Source organism: Gasterosteus aculeatus, chromosome 2 (assembly GCF_964276395.1).
Source record: "Gasterosteus aculeatus chromosome 2, fGasAcu3.hap1.1, whole genome shotgun sequence".
Taxonomy (NCBI): Eukaryota; Metazoa; Chordata; class Actinopteri; order Perciformes; family Gasterosteidae; genus Gasterosteus; species Gasterosteus aculeatus.
The window spans coordinates 16,468,936-16,491,375 of NC_135689.1; the positions used below are offsets into that span (position 1 = coordinate 16,468,936).

At 45.1% G+C, this 22,440-nt stretch overlaps 3 protein-coding genes across 5 annotated transcripts; 1 reads left to right on the forward strand and 2 right to left on the reverse strand.

The window, feature by feature from the left end:
- Positions 1 to 356: 356 nt before the first annotated feature.
- szrd1 (SUZ RNA binding domain containing 1) lies at positions 357 to 4,877 on the forward strand. The gene is made up of 4 exons (XM_040192159.2): positions 357 to 943; positions 2,218 to 2,267; positions 2,571 to 2,840; positions 2,983 to 4,877. Exons 1-4 carry the CDS (start codon positions 896 to 898, stop codon positions 3,092 to 3,094), a joined length of 480 nt encoding a protein of 159 aa, XP_040048093.1. The 5' UTR covers positions 357 to 895; the 3' UTR covers positions 3,095 to 4,877.
- Positions 4,850 to 17,111, reverse strand: atp13a2 (ATPase cation transporting 13A2). Of its 3 annotated transcripts, none has more exons than XM_040192151.2 (29): positions 16,932 to 17,111; positions 14,104 to 14,180; positions 13,529 to 13,696; positions 13,084 to 13,142; positions 12,888 to 12,954; positions 12,718 to 12,797; positions 12,400 to 12,477; positions 12,233 to 12,302; positions 11,964 to 12,098; positions 11,803 to 11,869; positions 11,473 to 11,604; positions 10,680 to 10,832; positions 10,300 to 10,410; positions 10,086 to 10,132; positions 9,818 to 10,006; positions 9,496 to 9,702; positions 9,287 to 9,382; positions 8,972 to 9,128; positions 8,765 to 8,876; positions 8,551 to 8,675; positions 8,264 to 8,436; positions 8,033 to 8,125; positions 7,788 to 7,867; positions 7,241 to 7,393; positions 7,064 to 7,160; positions 6,122 to 6,345; positions 5,863 to 6,014; positions 5,592 to 5,764; positions 4,850 to 5,385 (listed from the first exon to the last, which is right to left on the reverse strand). In XM_040192151.2, exons 1-29 carry the CDS (start codon positions 16,942 to 16,944, stop codon positions 5,218 to 5,220), a joined length of 3,456 nt encoding a protein of 1,151 aa, XP_040048085.2. In that variant the 5' UTR covers positions 16,945 to 17,111; the 3' UTR covers positions 4,850 to 5,217. The 3 variants fall into 3 exon arrangements, with proteins under 3 accessions (XP_040048085.2, XP_077941304.1, XP_077941289.1); XM_078085178.1 differs by lacking the exon at positions 16,932 to 17,111 and adding an exon at positions 14,840 to 14,954; XM_078085163.1 differs by lacking the exon at positions 16,932 to 17,111 and adding an exon at positions 14,788 to 14,931.
- A 584-nt stretch (positions 17,112 to 17,695) lies between these two features.
- On the reverse strand, positions 17,696 to 22,232 carry LOC120828663 (succinate dehydrogenase [ubiquinone] iron-sulfur subunit, mitochondrial). The gene is made up of 8 exons (XM_040192155.2): positions 21,930 to 22,232; positions 20,701 to 20,834; positions 20,503 to 20,588; positions 20,235 to 20,371; positions 20,000 to 20,116; positions 19,036 to 19,137; positions 18,305 to 18,427; positions 17,696 to 18,210 (listed from the first exon to the last, which is right to left on the reverse strand). Exons 1-8 carry the CDS (start codon positions 21,993 to 21,995, stop codon positions 18,130 to 18,132), a joined length of 846 nt encoding a protein of 281 aa, XP_040048089.2. The 5' UTR covers positions 21,996 to 22,232; the 3' UTR covers positions 17,696 to 18,129.
- Positions 22,233 to 22,440: the final 208 nt, after the last annotated feature.

The window sequence follows — 22,440 nt, forward strand, 5'->3', positions numbered from 1 at the left end:
GACAATGAATAAATGTGTTAGTAGTTTGTAGTTTATTAAATTTAAGAAAACAGTAAAGAAAAGTATGTCAACACAACACAATTGCAGATTAAGAACTATCTACATATGGAGTCTCCTTTTTACAGTAGTGCCCAGAGGGCCTCCTTGTCCTCCACGACAGGTCCTGCCTTGAACAGAGGAGCCATGAACCCCAGAACGCGTGTTCTGGGGTTCATGGCTCCTCTGTGCTTCTCCTCTCTCCATTGGACCTGGTGTTTCTTCTCTCCCTGTGCTCTCTGCATCATTGCCTGTCCTCTCACTGCCTGAAAAAACATCTTGAATTTAAGAGTTAACCAGTTAAGCAGCCTGTCAATTACACTGACAACATGAGTTAAAGGGACACTCATGTAATGTACTTGGAACATGAGTGTGTATGTCATCATAAAAAGCTTATACAGCATGTTTTTTTTCACATTGACAACTGACTTGTTTTCTAATCTACGCGTCACCAGGCGTTTTTCTTGTCCTTTTACCGTGCACGACCGTGCGTTTACCCTCCACTATAGCCCTGTTTATGCTACCGTGCACAATTTATTTTGATGTTAACGTTGGTGTTTTCGACATAGGGGCCTAGTCGCTGGGTTGATCATTTTTCATTTGATTCGTTCGGAATAAATAATAATAATAATAAGTAAAATGCGTCCTTGAATTTCTCTTACGAAACATCGCCGGGTCGTTGATTACTGTTACTTCGGTAGTTCGGTGACGGCGTTCGGCCCACTCGTGACCCGCAGCGTAGAAAGGCCACCGGGCGGCGGAGAAGCCCGTCGCTGTGATGTCAAAGGCCGGGCGGCGGGGAGGCGGATCTGAAGTGGCCCAGGACGTCCGACTCCAGCGTGCCTGAGCAAAATGAAACATGGATGAGGGGATCGCCGAAAGTTGGGAGGAAGCCGCTGACAGTGGGGTAAATATTAAAAGCCACAATTTAACACCAGCGAAAGTTGAATCTCGTCACGGTCGCGCCTTTATCTATACAGAGCTCGTATTAGTAGCGTCGATCTACATCGACGGATCCCACGGGCCAACAATGTGGCTAAAGCTAGCGATAGCTTCAAGAAACTTGGCAAGCTAACGTCAGGTAGCACTTGGTTATAGCACTTTGGAGTCTGGCTTTCTTGAAGAAATTGCAATTTTCTTGATTCTTGTTGTTTTGGGCCTGTACCATCTTGGTTGGATGCCCTTATTGTAAGTCGCTTTGGATAAAAGCGTCAGCTATATTAAAAAATATAAATAACGTTAAGTTGAGTTGGCGTTAGCTTGCGAGCCCGACAGGCTTAACGGCGGTTAGCTAACGCTAACCAGCCTAAATGACGTTTCCAACTCGTTTCGAATGAAATAACACCAATGTGTCCGACTATTGGCCAACTGCAACAAACTAACGAATCAGTTATAGCAACACGATGCAAGATAAATCCACGAAATTAAGAGTTCCATGTTGAAATGCTTAGGTTGACTTAGCTGATGCTAAGCTAGCGATGTCTTTGATGGCTAACATGAACAGTCTATCAATTTAATGTTGGTTTATTGAAAGTCAAGATGGGTAACTTTGGTTAAATGTGTCCGGCGACGATGAACGTAAGAACGACGTTCAATCAACACGTATGCGTTGAGGCTGGTTTAAATTACACCGTCTGCTTAATACTTCCAGCTCGCCTGACGTTAATTAACGCGGTGATTTCCTGTATCTAACGTTGGTTGACGTCGGCTAATCGTTGCTGCCATGTTGCCAACTTGCTGCCGCGGACGAACGGGGGCTGGCGTTGGTTACGACGCCAGCTTGTACCTGCTAACGTTTAGCTAAAATTAGCCGTCGTCAATGTAGTTTGGCAGAGTATCGGTAGCTCGTGACACCGATAGCGCGGCCCTGCCAAGAAGTTCGTGCGGACCTCCGGTCCTGGCCTCTTTAAAAGTTACTTTACTTTGTTTCAAATATCTCCACGCATACAATGCTTCTCGAAATCAGCCACTTTCTCTGCTAATGTTGGCTAAATAAATACATATTTTCCGTGGCAGCAGCTGTGCTACGCGTGTATAAATAGCTGGTAACTGAATCCTGCTTTCCCTCTAAAGTTGCTCTCCGACTCGCTCACGACTTGACGCACTTTTCTTTCTCCCCAAAATCAGACGGACCATGTTTGTTTTCACTAATGCGTGTTTACACCATTTCTCACTCAACAGGAAATGGAAAGACGGTTAGAAGAGAAGCTACGGATCAGCCAGAAAGAAAAGTAAGGCCTTTACAGGGGAAATAAACATGACACATTTCATTTAAAACTACTATTTTGCTGTTACTTGCTTGGACAAAATACACACTCATATATATTAGATTTAAAAGCCACACTCCAGCTTTTCTACCTATAAATTGGCTTAGAGAAGCTCACGTTTCATCCAGTTATATTATAATAAATAAATAAAATAATTCATTTTTCAAATGATCTCTTACGTCTTTGTCCATCCATGCGGTTATTGATGAGGCTTCCCTCCGTTCACGGCCTCCTTCTGTCTGTCACATCACTCATTTTTGCTTTCAGGGAATCCAGTAATATTTCTCTACAATCTACATTGAAGACCGCCATGGTGATACAAGACGACTCCCTACCAGCAGCCCCCCCTCCTCAGATCCGCATTTTGAAGCGGCCTTCGAGCAACGGGTCGTTGGGATCACCTTTGAACCGGAACAGGCCCACGCCACAGGTCAAGTCTTTGGCCCAGCGCGAGGCCGAGTATGCCGAAGCCAGGAAAAGAATACTAGGCAGCGCCGCCCCCGATGAGCCGCCTCAGGACAAACCCAACACTGACCGGTAATAATCCCAAATATTCACGTTTTTAGCGGTTTTGCTCACCAGCTGTGAGCGTCTATGTCCAGCAGCTGAAGGCCTGCTGCTGCTAATGTATTCCCCTTTCGTCCATATTTTCTGATTTTTGTCTCGTCTTTTCTGCCAGGACAGGGCGCAATAATTCTACCCCGCCCTCAGAGGACCCCCGATCAAACGGTCACACTGTCCGGCAGCCAGCCGGCCCGGACGGCACCCAAGGGTTCCGACAGCACAGATAAGGAGGACCTGGGGCGGCCCAGCCACTGTGGGGAACGACACCAGTGGCCACCCGAGAGCAACGACCGCACTGTATTCTCAAAAACAAAACCTCCCTCCTTCAGTTCCGCAATATCGGATGGGGTGCGAGTAGCCGCACCACTTCCCAGCTCTTCCCACCGGTCGCATGGAGCGAGGAACTCAAGGAGGAAGGCGACCGGATACATGCTCTCTTCTCTCCTCTCCTCGGTCTGTTAGACACTGTGATAATGAACATCTTCTGGACTCACTGTGATGATCCCTTTAAGAGACGGCCCTCTCCTCCATCGGCCTCCACCTCCCAGTGCCTGGCGGCGGCGCCACAGGGCGGCCGCAAGGCAGAAGCAAAGACTTAGATAAAAGGCGGCAGAGCGAGGAGGTGAGGCGCCATAGCAAAACGAGATGAGCTGGTAATCGGGCAGCAGCCTCTCCCCAGTAGTAACACCCCTCGCACCTTTTTTACACACGCTTTTAATTTTCAGATGCTGTTTTCTTTTGTATTTGCTTGTCTTTAGTCATCTAAACTAAGGATGCTCAGATATCCAGATAAACATGCTTTACATTATACGCACGCCGCCAAGAACCCGTTTGTCTAAGCGGCATTCATTTGAGATTTTAAACCAACAGCATCTGCAGTGTTAATGAAATAGGAATCCTATTATTTTTCTATGTTTGGTGGTCAACTAGTCTTAAGACTTTGTTTTGGTTGGACAGCCTGGGCTTCAGCTTGTGGGTCGCATCTTTCTCTGTAAACTTCCCACCAAAGCAGAGTACTCAACAGGTACCTGCTCGGTATCGGAGAACCTATTATGTAAATTACCTTTTGTTTTTTAAACTGAGGCTGAAGGGTCCTTGTGCGTCAAGTTGTATATCTGTTTACGGTTTGTTGCTTTGCTTTTTTTTTTTTAAATGCGCTTTTCAGCTGTCTTTCTTTTGACCCTCACATTTATATTTAATACTAAAAGCAAAAAGTCAAATGGATATTACGGAATCAAGTCTAAGTAGCTTTTCTGCCTTTTTTTTTTTTGTAAAATATAGTAGCAATGTCGGAGCAGTGTTTTTAACCGAAATGAACCAAAATCCCATTTTAAAATCAACCTGTGTATATAATTTGGATGTCATCATGGAAGGGGTGTTGGTAGAAACATGAGGGTCAGCTGGGTGGACGACTAGACTGCGTTTCCTCGTGTCTCTCACTGACGTAGAGTGCGTAGGAGAACTCGGGTGAAAGTGCACTTGACAAAGATTGTATTTTTCCAGAGGGTTTGATTGCTCAAAAAGCAAATGTCCGCATTTAGCACGACGTTCGCAAGAGCGCCAACACATGAGTTGTAACAGACACGACGTCCACGCCCCGAGACGAATGAGTGCCGTTTGTATTTTTGGTCTGACTGTTGGCAGCGCGGTGTGGAACGGTTACATCACCCCGTATGATTTGTTTAACTGATGGTGCTCTGCTGACATGGGACATGGAGCTGTATGTGAACCAGTATGAGCAGGACCATTGTGCCCAGCAGATCTCAATCAAGCCATATTCAGTGGTGCACATCAATAGAAATTTGTAAGAGTATTGGATTCAGATCGTGCCTCCTGTATCACTTCTTTACTTCCGGGTTGTGGATTTTGTTACTGTATCAGAATTCACAACACCGTTAACAGATTTCAGTTCAGTAAATAGAGCAGATGACTGATGGATCCAGCTGAGCTGTGAGGGAGAACAAACTGCCTGTAAATACCAATTTAATAAAAGGATTTTCAAAAATGAAATTTATTGATTCATGACTTTAGATTGAAGGGCGATTTCCTTTTGAATCTGTGCGTCTGAGGAAAATTAACACTAAGATTTGTGGATTAGGGGAAAAGAACATCTGGAATTCTTGCACTATAAATGAACACTGACATGAATATAAGCTCAGTGTGCTGCCTTTCTAGGAACCCGACTTTCATATGAAAAGCCCCGTGCGGAAGGGACACGAACATCTTTCAAACAAAAAAAAAAAACTTAAATAACAATATTTTATTAATTACGGTAAACTTCGGATGTTGCTCAGACATCCACAGCACTCTTTTGGCTTTAATGAGCGTGTCCAGCGAGGCCCAGCAGCTGCTAGCTGCAGTGGATGACCGTGTGTTCTGTGGGAGACATCGTCTCATTCAGCGGCGGCCACAACGGGGATTCACACAGAAGCACGTTCAGACGTTTGTACTGTTTCTTGGACTGACGCCTCCCACGCAGCGACCGAAGACAGTTCAGGATGCCTTTGTCTACCAGCACCTGGGGAGGACAAAAACGTGAGGATTATTAGCAACATACCACTGCAAGAGATTATCAACCAATCGAAAAGGGAGAAACTAAACACCAAGGAGGCTACGGAGCAGCTGAATACTTTACATACTGGGTATTTTCTGACTTTTTCCACCATTAAAACATGTCAACAATTGTCCTACGAGGGTGCATCAAAGTATGAAATCCTCACTCACCTCCACGAGAAAACAAACGAGGAAGTTGAGAGCAGCCACGGCGACAAGCAGCATTTTAAAATCCATATCCAAGAAGTTGTGCAGCTGTAGTTGGTGACCAGCGAAGGGGCCGGGATACAAAACCAGCCAAGTCGTCAGGGCAAAGAGGACGAGCAGCAGGCAGAGGAAGATCCCTGCAAGCATGAGAAACAAAACATCACCTCTTCCATTCTGTTTAATAAAGCCGATCAACAAGCTTAGTGAGGATCCCCGGACACCTGTGATGACTCACAGTTGTAGAAGAGAGGTTTCTTGTGAGGGTACCCCTTGGTGACCACCACGGCCATGATGATGTACTGGAAAGCTGACAGGGAAAACACGCTGGTGTTCTCCATGTTGGGCAGATTGGCCACGCCGAACACCGTTGAATTGAGTGGAACGTACCTGGAGGACAGAAACAGTTGTGCATCGAAGCGCGGTGCCTGGTTTCGGCATCGCAGATATAGTCGCAAAAAGCAGAGCTCTCTGTGGCTGCGCGTCTTTCTACTGACCAGTCCTGTGAGGTGGTGATGAAAAGCGCGGCCAACTGGCCCAGAACAACCATGCCGGTGTGGAGGAGGAGGCTGCCCAGGACGGGCAGGGCCAGCAGGCTGGCTGAGGGTCTGTGGGGGTGCAGCTCCCCACTGGGGCCTCCTCTCCCCATCACGATGGCCAGCAAGGTCACCACGAACAAGTCACAGAACAGGAACTGGAGGTCAGCCAGGGTCGTCCTCACCTGGAGACACACATACACATCTCTAATATCAGTTTATGCACTTTTGCACTGCCCGTCCTGCCCGTGCAGCGGACCACGTGTAGCGCGTTAGCGTTATGACGGCTGTATCCGCGGTTTCTCTCTGGAACGTGTGTCATATTAGTGGATTAGATTGCGGTCTTACGAGCCCCTCGCAAAAAAAATCTGTTAATCTTAACAATTTTCTAAACCAGCGGCTCCCAAACTCAAGAATGCCGCGGCCCAATTTGAAAGGGCCGCGGACAAGAGCAGCCATTTCGAGCGAGAGCCTTATTGTTTTATTAATCTGTTCGTTTAAAATTGTTTGCGCTTCATCAATTAATGTTTCACATAACTAATGTGCCGCTAGAATTGTTTTATTAATACTTAAACTGAGAAAAATGTGTGTTTTGTATCTTATCAATTATCAATCGTAATTTAAATCCTAAATATTTTTATATTAATTTCAAACTTTTCAAAATTGAAAATTAATTTTAATTTAATTTATTTATTTCGCGGCCCACCTGCAGTACCTTCACAGCCCACCAGTGGGCCGCGGCCCACACTTTGGGAATCGCTGATCTACACCTACAAGCCAGACGTTGAAACGCATTTTCTAAAACAGCACGCTCATCTCTAAATACCATGATTTATTTAAATAGAAATTGACAGGACAGGAACAAAAATGGCCCCATCGTGTTTGAGCTCTGGTGCTACTCACGGTGTAGAGGACGAGGACGGAGCAGAACTGGATGAGGCTGTACAGGGACATGTACCTAAAGAGACTGAAGGATGTGACCAGAGAACACCGGCCCTCTCTGCGCAGGGGGAAGAAAAAATGGGTTATTTATTTATTTTTTGTTTAAAAAAATGGGCTTAAAGCCTCCTGCTTCCTCACCGGATGAGCAGCGGCACGCAGCTGATGTCTTCGGTCTTGGAAGTAAAAGGCGACGCGACGGAAGCTTCGGCCTCGGACAGGGAAACCCCGACGTCAGCGGCTCTCAGGGCCCCGCAGTCATTGGCCCCGTCCCCGCACATGCCCACCCGGTAGCTACAGGAATAGAAGGCAGGGAGAAGCAAATGTTGAATTTTAGAAATTATACAATGACTACACGTGATTATAAACGTGGATCCCACATATAGAAACATAGTGTTGTTATGAGCTTCTTGATTTAACAAAGCACGGCATCCAGCACAGCTAGGCGTGTTGAAGCCAACATGGATGTGCTATTCTATTAAAAATAACTATACACTGTATTTAGGTTGTAGTAGTGAATACGCCAGTGTTCTGAACCATGATAGGACAAGAAGTAGCACCATTTTTTATTTAACAGTATATACACAATTTAAATCTATATTTCACCCACACTTCAGTGTTGTGGACTGCAAGTAAACAAGGGTTCAATTTCCCACACTTTCCCTTCCCCTTTTGTGTCTGAACTCACTTCAGTTTCTGCAGCTCCTTTACCAGCTGGGTCTTCTGGTCTGGAGCCATGCGTGCAAATACAGTGGCACGCAACAAAACCTGCAAGGACAGCATGTCCAGGACAGAAAATACATCAATCCCATCTTGATCTTAAATATAAAGCCTCAATATAATCACCGCTCCCTTAATCTGTTGTATGCTACCATCATTCTGTTGTTGGAATATCAGACTATCCCAGCTGGGGGGTAACATAGCATCCATTACCTTTGGCAAACACTCAGGGAAGTGGTTACAGAGGGCAGCAAAGGACTTGCCATTAATAGCCAGGTGATAGTCAAAACCATTTTGGTAAAGTCTCTGAAAGGAGAAAAATAAAGGATTACCCAGAGCAGCCAAAGCGCATCCTGCAACCTTCAAGTTGCAGGCCACAAATGCCTATTATGTGTCCTACACTGCCCCCCCCTCACGGGTAAAAAAAGAGCTAGCAGGACGGACCTGAGGGACGATAGCGGTTTGGCCCGCCGTGGCCCGGTCTCCCTCCAGGCTGAACTCCAGAGTGGGCATGGACTGGGCGGTGGGGGGGGTCGCATTGACGAATATCACCTTCTCGTCGACTCCCACCATGCCACAGGTTTTTGCTACGTTGACTGCTGTTAAAATGTTGTCCCCTATGTGACGGAAAAATAAAAGAAAAAAGGAAAAAAAGATTTGACGCTGGGTTGATGGAATTCAACTTGACACCTGCAGCTTAATGCTTTAATGATGAAAAAAATATCGCTGACCAGTGACCATGGCGCTGCGGAGGTTGGCCAGTCTCAGAACGTTAATGACCCCGGCGCTTTCTGGCTTCACCAGATTCTTCAGCATCAGGAAGCCCAGGAACTGCAGTTCTTTCTCCACTTCCTCTCTGCGGGGGAGACAGCAGCTGCATTTCAGCGTGACCCGAGTTACCACGCGCTGCAGCTGCAGCAAAGCGAGACACAGACAGGGTCCCACCGTTCAATGGTCCCCAGGTCAGTGCGCTCGTCTACTGGTTTACAGGCCAGGGCGAGGACTCTGAGGCCTTCACTGGAGAAGCTGCGCAGTTTACTGGAGAACTGCTGCGGCACTGAAAACGATGAAATGAATGAATGAAAAATGATGAAAAATGTTCTTTCTGTCCGCATACAATCTTCATTATTTGACCAACATCCAGATACTGACCGGTTTCTGCCCGGCAGAGGCCGGCCACCATCTCGGGGGATCCTTTGAGGAAAGCGAGTGCCGAGTGTCCCCCGTGGGCCACCGTCACCACGCTCATCCTCTGCAGCGCCGAGGAGAAGGGAAACCTCCGAACAATGGCCACCGCCTGCTCCGTGGACTGGCGGCACGGGGAAAGGACATCAGTTGTGGGTAAGCGAAAACTCCAATAAGGAGGGTTGTGTACCACAATGTCAACACCCAGGTTAGGAATCGTTTTTAACTGTAGTTGAGGGGATTTGACATTCGCAAACAAGCCGTACTCGTCAGTCTACTCACAGTACTTTGAGAATGAGGTTTTACAACAGCCAGAACTCTGTGGCCTCCGAACTCTGAATCCAACGCGTCTCCATTTCCTTCCGGCTCCTGGAGGGTCTGGTAAAGAAAAAAAAAAAAAAAAAAAAAGGAAAATACAATGATTAACACGCTATAGCAAAAGTAAGATGATCAATGCTAATGTTGAAAAATCTGCTGCAATAGTGTCGTACCCAACCGGTGGACTCGACCATCTTGAGCTCCAGAGGGTCTCCGAGGGGCTGCCCTTGCAGCAGCGTCACGGTGTGACAGCAGGCCAGGCCTGAGAGCATGGGCCCAGGGGCCAGGAGGCTGGGATCTGGGACCAGCTCTGAGAATCCAGCTGCTCCCCCCTCCATCACGCCCCACACGTCCAGACCTTCCTCCGTAAGAGTCCCCGTCTGGAGACACGGCGGGGTTACGATTTAAAAGGAAACGTCAACGGGGCAAGTGGCCGCGACGCGTTCTCCACCCGCCAACTCGGGGACTCATGCGTACCCCCCACCCCCCCCTCACCTTGTCGAAGCAGAAGAGCGAGATCTTGCCGCAGATATTGATGCGTGGCGGACTGACGCAGAAGATGCCCTGCTTCTTCAGCCTGCGCTGGGCGTGGATGGTGCCCGTGGTGATTGCGGCAGGCAGGGCGGGAGGCACTGCGATGGTCACCAGATCCAGGCTCCGGATCACCAACTCCCACCAAGTCACCTGGACACATGTCAGCACCTCGCTTTAGAGGTCGGCATGCCATATGAAGACAGAATAAATGTCAGGTCCTTGCACTTACATTGCTTTTGTAGAGGACCACGATGCTGTAAATGGTGCCCATAAAAGCTGGAGCCAGAAGGACCGATATAGGAAAGAGTTTATTCAAGTTTAACTGTTCAATTACAGGTCAGAAAAGCTGGACTATTTAGTCTGAGTGGATCTGCAGTAAATACAGACACCATTAAGTTTTGTTTTTTTTATACACTCTGGAAACAAAATGATGATGATCTTACCAACGAAACCCAGGAGGAGCAGGAACTTGGCCGAGTCTTTGTAGAAGCGGAAGTCGGTCGGCTGGGGATGCATAATGGAGCTAACCAGGCTGCCTTTGGCTGTGAAGAACCCTGGGGAGATAATAGCAGACCAACTGGCATGACTTGTAAAGCCAACGCGAGCTCTTAAAAGCAGCAGAGTGTTTTAGGAGGTGCACGCGTCCGGCAAGGGAACCGGCAACAGCCGCCGTTTTCTTCAATATTACCATAGATTTATTTGATTAAAACTGACGATTTTTCATGGCTGAGCGCAGCCATCCTACAAAGCTCATGTCGGCTAAGATCTTTTTTTTTTTTCTTAAGGGGTCATGCGAGGTCCGGTGGTCCCGTATTCTACTCACCGGTGCTCGTGACCACAGCAACGGCACTGGCGCCGCCCCCTTTGGCCAGAATGAGGTGCGTGCCACAGAAGAGGGTGTGTCTGCGCTCCGTCTCCGAGCTGTACCCCCCATCACCAGTCGGCAGTGGCGTTTTCAGCACCGGGACACTTTCACCTGCACACGGGGCGGCGCAAAGCGAGCCGTCAGCAAGGTGGAATCATGCAACTGGAAAATGGGTATAGCAGAGAATTTTCGTTTTCTTTGGAGGGGAATTAAACTCAACGGCAATTTCGGTTTCAATCAAAACAGTTGGTTGAGATTTAGGATGCAAGAATGATGTCGGTGTCTGAAGGGGCAATAAAGCATAAGCTTGAAGCATCACGCGTGTGCAGTCATTTTGAACATCACTCGTGATGGCCAACTTGTGACTCAGATCAGCCTCCAGGTTTATCGCGGCTTTAAAGGAACAGCGTGTAACCGAGTGGCATCCAGTGGTTTGTGGGGGTTAACGAGTAAATACCCCTCCTTTCCATGGACTATGCAGAACCACGGGTTCCTACAGGTGGGACAAGTGTTTTTTTTAGGATTTTGAACTATGAGCTACTTGCATCAATCCTCCTTTCTAAGTGACTAAATCATTGGCTTTAAAAAAAAGTGTGTGTGGTTAAATAGATATTATACACAGATACGTTTCAAAAAGGGATTAATGTTATTTTTAATTAGGTACATGAGATATTGGTAATATTAAAAAAAAAAAGGACTTTTTAAAAAAAGGTGGAGATCGGTTGCGCTGTGCCTGGTGGTGGTGGATCACCTGTGAGCATGCTCTCGTTCACCAGACACTCCCCGGCCAGCAGGGCAGCATCGCAGGGCAGCAGTAGACCTTCCGGAGGGATGATCACACAGTCGCCGGGGACCAGCTCCTCCGAGCTCACACACTCCTCCACTGAGAACATTGTCATCCTTGCTGTTAGGTTTTACTAGTTCCCAAAAAAAACTAGTCAAATTACGATGATGTATCATTATATCAGACCATGGCTTGACATGACATCACTGCAGGACCCAACAAATCAATCACTTAATGTTTTATTAAGCTGCAAAAAACAAAAATAATGACACTAGAAGAACGTTAGCAAACGCTCACCTCCCGAGTTTCTCCTTATTGTGACGTTAGTGATAAACTGGGCCATGTTCCGCAGAGTGATGCTTTGCTGTGGAGTAAGATTCATGTGATATTATTTCATCTTAATCCAAAAGATGAACTCACAACAGACTAGAATCATATGAATTCCACTACAAGCTCACCTTGCGGATCTCATGAAGGGAGATGCCGATGGAGAAAATGGAGATAATAAATATACATATGGCGTAAAAATAATATTTATCGACCAGCCACAGGGTGATGCTGAACGCTTGAAACACATAAAATGGGTTGAGGACCTACAAGAAGCAGATGAGAGACAGAAGGAAATTTGATTCTTCAACTGGTCACTGAATAAAATATCACTTCCAAACCCCCTCATAAAAAATTATAAAAAAAGTCAGCCAGTATGAATACAGATGTTCCATCTCACCTCCTCAAACAGCATTTGCACATAAGGCTTCACAGGCACATCAATCAGGTTGGGCCCATACATGCGTTTCCTGGAATGATGAATTGCGCAGTGAATAAAATAACCCAGCAGTGCCTTCTGAGATTAAAGAATCAGACTAATTGTCCATCCATGCAACCCTTTCCTACCTCAAGCTCTGCTCCAGGGGACTCAGGCCCTTTTGGAAACTGTGCAGGTCCTTGCGGGTCCAGTTCTCATTGAGGACACTACCAACAAATCATGGAAGGATTGACCATCATGGGCAGTAAAAAAAACTGGCAGAACTGCCTAAAATCATTTCCAATCCATGTGTACAGTATATGCAGAGGTCTCCAACTCAATTCAGGTGCCGGCCAGATGTGGGGTGGCGCAGAGCCCGCGGGCCAGAGTTTGAGACCCCTGGTATGTATATATATATATATATATGATGAAGCAAGCCTGCCCCCCCCCCGCCCCCATTTCAGTACCTGGCACGGCAGAAGGATCCTTTCCTGGCCAGCCAGATGTAACGCAGTCCCTCAAACAGGTAGTAGCGCAACAGTGTTTTCTGCAACACAATAACAGTCACTTTCAGCCCGGGCAGAAAAGATCCCTCCCTCCCTCCCTCCCTCCCGCCAAGCGTCCACTCCTTCCTCACCTCCTCCTTGTGCAGCTGAACCGTGTCCCTGCAGTCATTGTCCTCCAGCTCACCCAACAAGTCCACGCTGAAGAAAGGGACAAACCGAGCGAGTAGAGCTTACACACAGACAGCTTTCAGGTGGGAAGGGGAAACTAGTGTATACTAAAAAAAGAAAATCGGTGAGGCTGATAGAGGATCGGGACTTGAATCTGACCTGCCGTCCTCCATCTCCTCTGTGAGGACCTTCATCACATGACGCCGGCCGAAGCTGTCCTGAAGGGAAAAAAATGACACAGATACATTGGTGATCCAGCCAAGAGCCTATTTCTTGATGGCTGATCCGAATGTCATGAGTCATGAGGAAAAACAAACTAAAGTGTAGAATCCAGGTTAATGTTAATATTAACATTAAGTTACATCCCACAGCATATGTGAATCCAAAAGATTGGTAATGAATACTGGTCAGAAACTGAGGAAGTCAGATGCAACCTCACAAATGCATTTTTTGAAGGGCAGCATTTTAAAAAGGGGAGCTGGCGAGCTTATTGTGCACAATTGATTCTGGCAAAGACCAACAGCATGGCCACAAATCAACCCTTTCAGACAATTTTTACTAACCAACCGCAAAACTTGTGACAAGTAACGACGAATTGTCTCACAGTTATCAGTAGAATATCTGCCAGAGCCAGAGGGCAGGAGCGGCAGCGGGCGAGGACGGCGAGGCGGGGCTGCCAGTGAAACACGATCAACAGGAGACCCAAGGACAGCGCAGCCGCCAGGCGACAACACCACACCCGCCAGCGCACCCACTTGTAGCCCTGGACGTACTGTAGGGAGGGGGGGGGGGGGGGGGAGAGACAAGAAGGTGGATTCAAAAACCAGTCGATTTCCACACTGTTGGTTATAGCTTATCAGAGGCAACACTTGATCAAAAAAAAAGGGTAAAGCAAACCTCTGCATGCATTGTAAAGTATCAATATTGTTTTAACATCTTAAATGTAACCTCATTTTCGGTTTATTTTTGTAACACCTGCCACTTGGGACTACATTTGACGCAAAGCCCTTTGGCCAATTCATTTGGCACGTTTACAGCAATTTTTTTAATTAAATGTGCATTATCAAACAACAATATAAAACAAAAACAAGCAGTCAAAGCCACCTCGACGACGTTAAAGTGCCCCACGCACATCTGCTCGATGCGATCATCATGTGGCACACATGTGGACGCGCTTACCATGTGTGAGTCAGGACCGAGCACGTGGTCGCGCGGACCGGGCGAGGCGCGTGCGCTCTGCGACTCGGCTGCGTTACCTGCAGAACGGGTACACGCGCACACACACACGCACACACACACAAAGTCAATACAAACAAAGCTCTAGTCAAATACAATGTTGCACACCGCTTAACTTGTTTTAATGTTTAATGAACTTTTCTGTCTGAACGGGATGTTCCAAGTTCCGCTTCATGCGCCGATCTATTACAGCAAACAGCCACTGCGGTCAATGCGGCGAGACGTCTGTTGTTGTTTTTATGTCAATTCATTCTGGGAAAAGCCTCGGAGTAACTCCAGGCGGAACAGAGGTTACAAATCAAACCGGCGTTTGATTGGTGGTGTGTTACCTTAAACTGTAATGAATGTACCGCAGTGAGACGGACACACTTTTAATGGCTTATGGGGGATAAAACATCCCATAAAGTACCCCACGTTTACTACATCGTAATGTCGAGACATGTTAACAGCATACAATAAACCGAGGACATTTCTAAAAAAAATAAACACCTCGTAAACGGTGAGTGGAGTAAGTTGTTTGTTTAACCCGCGGATCCATTAGTTCCAACCGGATCCCACTTCCGCAGAGGTGGAAGGATCGAAACGACAAAAGCGACGCGTTAAGAGGAGGAAACGCAGTGAGCTTACCGACCACCCGGCTGGACATGACCCACAAAACACCGGATCGGTTTTCCTTTACCTGCGCTACGTGTCGCGCGCGGACGACACCTGAACAAGAGCCCCGCCAGCAGTCACCCCCAGCCTGCCGTCACCGACTGCTGCCCCCCCCGGGGCCACAGGCATCGTCTGTGGTTCCCAAACGCGTAAGAACTCAAGTGCAGACCGTGTTGACGGTTCAATGGATCAGACAGTGACGGCACAGGGATTCTTTTTACGTCGCCTTCTTTTTTTTAAACTAACAATGACGTGTTGTAGCTGAAAACTTGTTCTCACAACGGGATCATATTGAAAATATACTTATGCATATTATATTCCAGACAGGCCGCTTTTTAAAGTCAAGTTAACAGAAGATGAATCATTGAACACCTTTTTTTCAATGTCTTGTCTTAAGGTTTCTATACATTCTTTTGTACCGGTTCCTGATGTTCTGATGGGTCGCTAACTTCATTTTGTTGTTTTTTTGTATGTTTTTACAAATGACAATAAACATCCTTATCTGCATAGACCTTATCACCCAAAAGCTGTCATCAGATTCCTGGTCTGTATCCACCAATCGGCAAAGTCCAAGTACCAGATCAGTGGTGATGTCAAAAAGTTGAATGCAATACGCAGAAAGACACCAAAACAGAGGTTTATATTATTTCTGTCCGATTGTTGTGCTTGAGTTTGGCGTTCAGACACACAGCTTATAATGTGAAAGTTAGTCACGGCCTAAAGAAATGCAAGATATTTTGCCAGATCACATGCTTGCATACTTGATCACAAGTAGGCCAATCTCCACCCAGAAGGCCATTCATCGTGGCTTGCTGTGCAACTGGAATGTTCTCATATAAGAAATATCTTTTACACCCAAGGCTGCACTGCAGCAGCTGCTTATTTCATAATCGCTCAAATGGTATTTTATTCCGGCTGGTTTCAAGCGACGAAGTCACTGAAGCACGCAACCTAGACTGCCGCAGCACACAAGGGAATTCCTCTAAAGTCACAACCATGCCCCTTTTAAAATTACTGTACAGCATCAATAACTCACTGTTCTGAGGGAGTTATTTGGTGAAAGAGGCCACGTCAGATTGTATATTGTTACAAATGTGACTTTAGAAATCCTACTGTGGCAAATAAGCTGTGGATCACCCAAAATAAAAGTCCACTCTTGCAGTTCCAAATTTCAACAGAACCGTTATAAGGAACCCAACTTCTGAGATGTCAAAAGAGGGAAATGACTAGCAGAAACACAGGACCGTCATCTGTGCAAAGTAGACACAAAACAAGCGTTAACCTCAAAGACCACGCGCTTCGTCTGGCTTACAGCTTGCACTTTCAATTGTCTATTCATGGGGCGAGTTATTGATTCCCATAGACGGGTCTGTATTAGGCATGTTAAAAGTTAATAAGTAAGGTAGTTAGTAAGACACCGAACCCCCAATTGCTCCCTGGGCAAAATGTGAAAAGCCATGGGTTTAAAGTTTAATGTAAGTCGCTTTGGATAAAAGCGTCTGCTAAATGACCTGTAATGTAATGTAAATAGACACTTGAGACCTCATAGTTAACTATGCAGTGATTGTCAAAGGGCAGGAAGGTAGAAGATACCACATAGAGGAAGACATCTCCCGTTATATCCGTTCAGAGACACCTCGTCCCCCACCTGCGTGGTAATAGAGGAAGCGTCTCACCGTCAGCTGGGCAATTAAAATATGGTGCTAAAAAGCGCGAGAACGTATTGTTATGCCTTATTTTTGTAATTTAGCTGAAATGACCCTTTAAGCTCAATCAGAAAAGAAAAAAAAGTTTGCGTTTGAAGCAAATTCCGCGCTTTGATTACAGAATGGTAGGACAGTTAAACGGTGTGTGTAATGTAACTTTATATATATAATCTCAAAAATCAAAACAACTGATTTCCGTTATTGGTTTCCCAATAGTAAAGGTGACAATACGTGAAAGTGTTATCAGTAAGCCACAAGCTATCTATTGATTGGTATAAATTCGTTGGACCGCACAATGCTCTTAATTATCTCTCCTGGAAACCTGAAGCTAATCAACATCCACGCAACAAACACGTGCTTCACCGGCTGCGGCAAAGCCGATTCGTTGACAGCATTCAAAAACATACTTACCACGGACGTCCATCGTCGGGTCACGAAGACTGCCACCCCGCCACCATCGTAGATGACACAGTGTGCGTGTGTTTACCCTCAACAACACTGAGCTACGTGTAGCCAGCCAGCGAACGGCAGCCCGCTACGGCGAGCGAGAGGTCCAAAACACTGCGCTGCGAGCCGGAGAAACACTGCTGGACCTGCTGCAATGCAACCGCTTCGTGTCACTTTGCTTACAATATACTATGGAAGATTATTTTCCTCTATATATATATCAAGATAATTGACAAATTGTGAATAACCCATATTTTGGTTTGATTCACGTAGTTTTGTTTGAATGCCTAAGATGTGTTGCAAGCCATCTGATATATAAACTCCAGGGGTTCCAAAAGTAGAATAAGCACTTCGGTGGATGAATTTCCTCTGTCTGCAGTGCACCAGCTTCTTATTAATGCGAGCAGTAATTTACATTATATGTGTTATTAACCTTGTTATTTTAGTCCCCCCAGCTTCTCAACAAATCGAGATAAATACTAAACAGTGACCACGTTCCACTGACCCCCCGCCCTCCGTGGAGACATTTTAAACTCCTGTTACAATAACAGCATGAGCCCTTGCTTTGTTTCGCCTCCCAGTGGTCTATAAGCATTCATGGATGCGAATGATACAACACAAGGGCCCTGGATCTGGTCCATCTTTCATTTCACAAATTTCACCTGTGTTGATGAATCCAAATGTCGGCTGTGAAAATCATTGTGTTGGCGATTAAAAATGTCCACATAGAAGCTTCAATATTGTTTATTGCGATGCAAGTCTCAAAAGTGTAATTTGTTCTTTTCTAAATCAAACATTCCGTTTCCACAATGAGCCCAGCACATCTTTAATTAACACATTTTTCAATATTTACAGTCTTCAAGCTTCATGAGCTTTTTCCAGAGTGAATAAAACAGAGACTATTATTTCTGTTTTGCAAATAGCATAAATTGGGCCCAACCGGTTGCATCACTCATAATATTTTAATTTAAACATTCTTTTGAGAAGCCTTATCTCATCAGGTCCACCTAATCAAATCCTGCTCGGCACACATCAACACACCCGCACCACAGAAACTAAATAAAAACTATGAAAGGTGCTATGTCGGCAAAAGTTTCATGGTTTGCCTTATCTTCTCCTTTATTATTCTGTTCAAGGTTTTATCAGCTGGATGTTCACATGTTTATGAAGCTGCTGCCTGCTTCTCCTTGTAAGTTGCCATCATTTTCTTGATCTCTGCGATGGCTTTCCCCGGGTTGAGTCCCTGAGGAGCAGTGTGACGAAAAAACAAACCGTGAGAAACAAAAATTCCATTCATTCTGTGAGAAAATGTGTGCGAAAAAGCGCTTTTCAAATACCTTGGGACACGTCTTGGTGCAGTTCATGATAGTGTGGCAGCGGTAGAGAGAGAAGGGGTCTTGAAGTTTAGACAGACGTTCCTCAGTGAACTCATCACGGGAGTCAATCATCCACCGGTAGGCCTGAAGGGATAAAAACACAGTTGCCGTTTGCGCGTCATTGATCCTTTTTGGTACCATTTTTTTCAACTTTAAACGAAATGTCTAAAGTGCTACGCCACGATTCACAAGACATGTCCTCCTTAAACCGTGGGTGAACTTGGATTGTGTAAAAAAGTACAAAGTACGTACAGCCTCAGCTGGAAAAAGGGTGAATGTAACAAACACCAGCATGCCAACATCCACTAGTTGACAGCATTTGGCTGGAAAGCAGGAATCAGGAATCAGGAATCAGGAAACATTTATTAGCCAAAATATGTCAAACATACAAGGAATTTGTCTTGGCGGTTAGTGCGCGACAGTAGACAGACAAGACAGAGTACCTAATCAGGTGAGGCTGATTAGGTACTCTATCTTTATGTGAGATTGAACTTCATTAGATATTATCAAAATGGACTTTACTTTGGCGGGGCCCTACGTCTAAACGTCACATTATTCACCTCGTCCTGGCTCGTAATCAGCATTGCAACCACACAAATCCTCCAGTGTGGCTACGAACGTAAACTTCAGCCACCACAGCAAGTTTGTGAATTGTTGGGACACGAAGCTCATAACAAAGCATGAAAACCCACCTGCATGAGGACGGCAGGTCCCAAGTATTTGTCTCCGTTCCACCAGTAGCTGGGACAGCTGGTGCTGCAGCAAGCACACAGGATGCACTCATACAGCCCGTCCTGGTGGGTTAAGAAGATATATATATATATATATATATATATATATTACCATGTGGGCAGAGATGTGTAGTATTTCTATTACTTATATTTGAAATACGTTTTTATATTACTTCTGAGTATTTTGTCATTTGCATTTGTTAGGGTCGATAAAAAATCTAACGTAATTTGTAACAAAATACTTTACTGGGTCTGCTTACATACATGATGATGGTCATAATATCAAGCTAGTGCTGGATGCTAACATGCTAATGCCATTAGCATGCTGTCTGGGCCAGTGCATAGCCGGCGTTCAGCAAGTTAACGTATCAGTCAAGGAGCTAGATATGGAGATTGGGAGCCTGTATGTTCATGATAACCTTATGAATAAGAGACTGACCATCTAATCTTGTAAGTTACATTCTGTGACTGTTTTTCCTTTTTGTGGCGTTCCACAGAGCTTTGTGTACATTATGAAGCTCAAACCTGAATGCTTGGCGATATCAAACTGTGAGAAAAACAGACAAAAGGTATTTCCTATATTTTATATAAAAAATACTATTTTGTTACATGTTCTGTCAAAGTATTTTATATTTTATTTTAATACAGTTATTTGAGGGGTATTTTGTATCAAAATACATTTTGATGTATTTTTGCCCATCCCCGCATTTGATCATTAAAAGTGTGATGCTGTTAAATATTTTTATGAGTAACACATTGTGAAAATAGACATGTTGCTTTGTCAATTCTGCGGTTGGCTGGCTAAAATCCTTGTGATGAAAAGACGACTGCGACCATGATATGAAGGTATTCAACATGGCGGCTCCAGCGTGTCATGTATAATTTGCACGAGAAATGTAGACCTCAGAGTCAGACGTTAAATTACCAGTTTTTGCCGGTCTTCCACCGACTGGAAGTACTGCTCCTTCCCTTCTTGAGTTCCATCCTTCTTTTTCAAGTAGGGCTCGATGGATTTGTACTGCGCATAAAAGTTGCTCATATCCTGGTGGTGAACAAATAAGGAGGGGGAAAAGACACTCAAACAACATGAAAAATCCATTATATATGATTTTATATGCTCATGCTTACACTGCTCATGACCATATACTTGCAGTACTTACAGGCACCAGATCTTTGACCACATACATGTGTGGGAGCGGGTAGATTTTTGTTGGTTTGCTTGTGTTGGTGTCAATTTTGTTAAGGCATGCAAGTGTGTTGCCTCCATTTATGTTCATGGCACATGAGCCACAGATACCTGAAGGAAGACAGAAACAATCAAAAGTCAAATCAAAAACAGGCCTGTTAATGTATTTCATTTCTTTGGATTATTAATATTTTTTTTAACTGTATAAATATGTGCGCGCTGAACCAAGATTCCTTTCTTACCTTCACGGCAGGAGCGTCTGAATGTGAGTGTTGGGTCAATCTCATTCTTGATCTTGATGAGGGCATCCAGAGTCATTGGACCACAACTATATCCACAGGAACATGTCAATACATTAATTAAGACATTAACTACACTGTTGTGGAAAAAAAAGAATACAGCTCAACAATGTTCTGTTCACGGGCTCGTTTATGACTCACGTGTTGAGATCAATTTCATATGTCTGCATCCGCGGTTTGTCTCCGGCCGTGTCCGGGTCCCAGCGGTAGATCTGGAACTTCTTGATCCTGGGTTCAGGTGCCGGGGCAGCAGCCGTCTGAGCATTGCGTACCAGCTGTTACACAGATAATAATAAAACAAATAAGCAAGACAATATATATACACATTACCTTCCCTCGTCACTTCTACAGAAAGTATTTAATTTAGCTAAGAGTAAAAGAAAGCGAGGGGCTTTACAAAGGAACACTCCATATTTTGACCTGGCTGCTATTTCCATGAACTGAGTTCAAAATAGGAAGCGCTTGGTCATTCGATCCTGCAGCACCAGAGGATACTACTTGCACCTATACATTAGCTCATGCAAACAACTTACAAAAAGAATATATTTTTAATTTCACAAATCTCAAATAATGAACAATATGTGCTTGCAGTTAAATGAAGGGACACACTAACCAAATAAAAGAAAGGCACTGTAAGATTACAGCAACTACAAATAATTATCAATCAATAATCTCAATGAAAGCATTTGAAAATCAGTCAGAAGATACAGCCATTCAGATACACGTTCGAACTACAGATATAAGCTACTGAACAGTATTTCGGAGCAGGTAAATATCCAGTTATTATCGTGTATTATCGAGGCCCCCTGGTGGTGGGACGGCTGAACTACTATGAACGTGTTACATCACTTCGCAGGCTTCAATTACCTAACTGACTTTCAGGACAATGAAAGATGGATTTCAGTACAATAACTTAAACTATTTCATATGTTTGTGACAAGCAAAGAGATATTTGTTTGTCTTCACTTCTAAAAAACTAACAAAATGTTTTGGTTTGATATGTAACCTTTGATCGGAGAGCGTGGTTGTATTACAGGCTCAGCCCATTAACATTGGGATTTGCTAAACCTGTATCATGAAAGCCTGTATGCATAATGATGTTTGAACGGTTTGATAAACGTGAATACTACCGGAGTTCATTTAATTCACAGTGAAGCAAATATTCTGTCATATTAGGACAAATCCTTGGAGCAGGATGTGTTGTTACAGGTCGTTTGACAACCAAACTAGTATTACACACTTTTGGGATTATTCACAACAGCTTCAGAATAAACGTTAGTCCATAAATCAGCTAAAACATACACATTTATTAAAAGTACCCCATTAAGGCCATGTCTGTTTTAAACTGAGAGGAAACATGTTGTACTCACCACCATCATGCCAGAATTTCTTACAGCCAAAACATTGCGACACAAGGTGCCACCGACCACCGACATCTTCCCGAGTCACCGAGTTGGAGACTAGAAACAAAACACTACAGCACAGACACGACAGCTCACTTTGTCTTCTCCAGCCGCAACTAGATGTACGTAAGACCGAAAGCCACGCCCTCCACGTGCGTCGGGAGGCACGCCGAGGAGCGACGCGCCGGTGTTGCCTTCACGAGCTCCCGCCCAGCTATTTCCTCCCGTTCTCAGACCACAAACGCGCTCTCAGATGTTTTCGTGCAGCAGCTGGAGAATAAAACGAGCATGATTATGGAACTGGCTGTGTTTAAAGCCAACGCGCTTTACCTAATCGCGTCTAAATGTACACTCGTTATATGAATGCAATTTGTATATCAGACAATACGTGAAGTACGTGAAGGCACCATATGTAGGAGCCTCTTTCGCAACCATCATTGCTGTGAACGAGGGTCAGTTATATATCCATAGTTTAAAA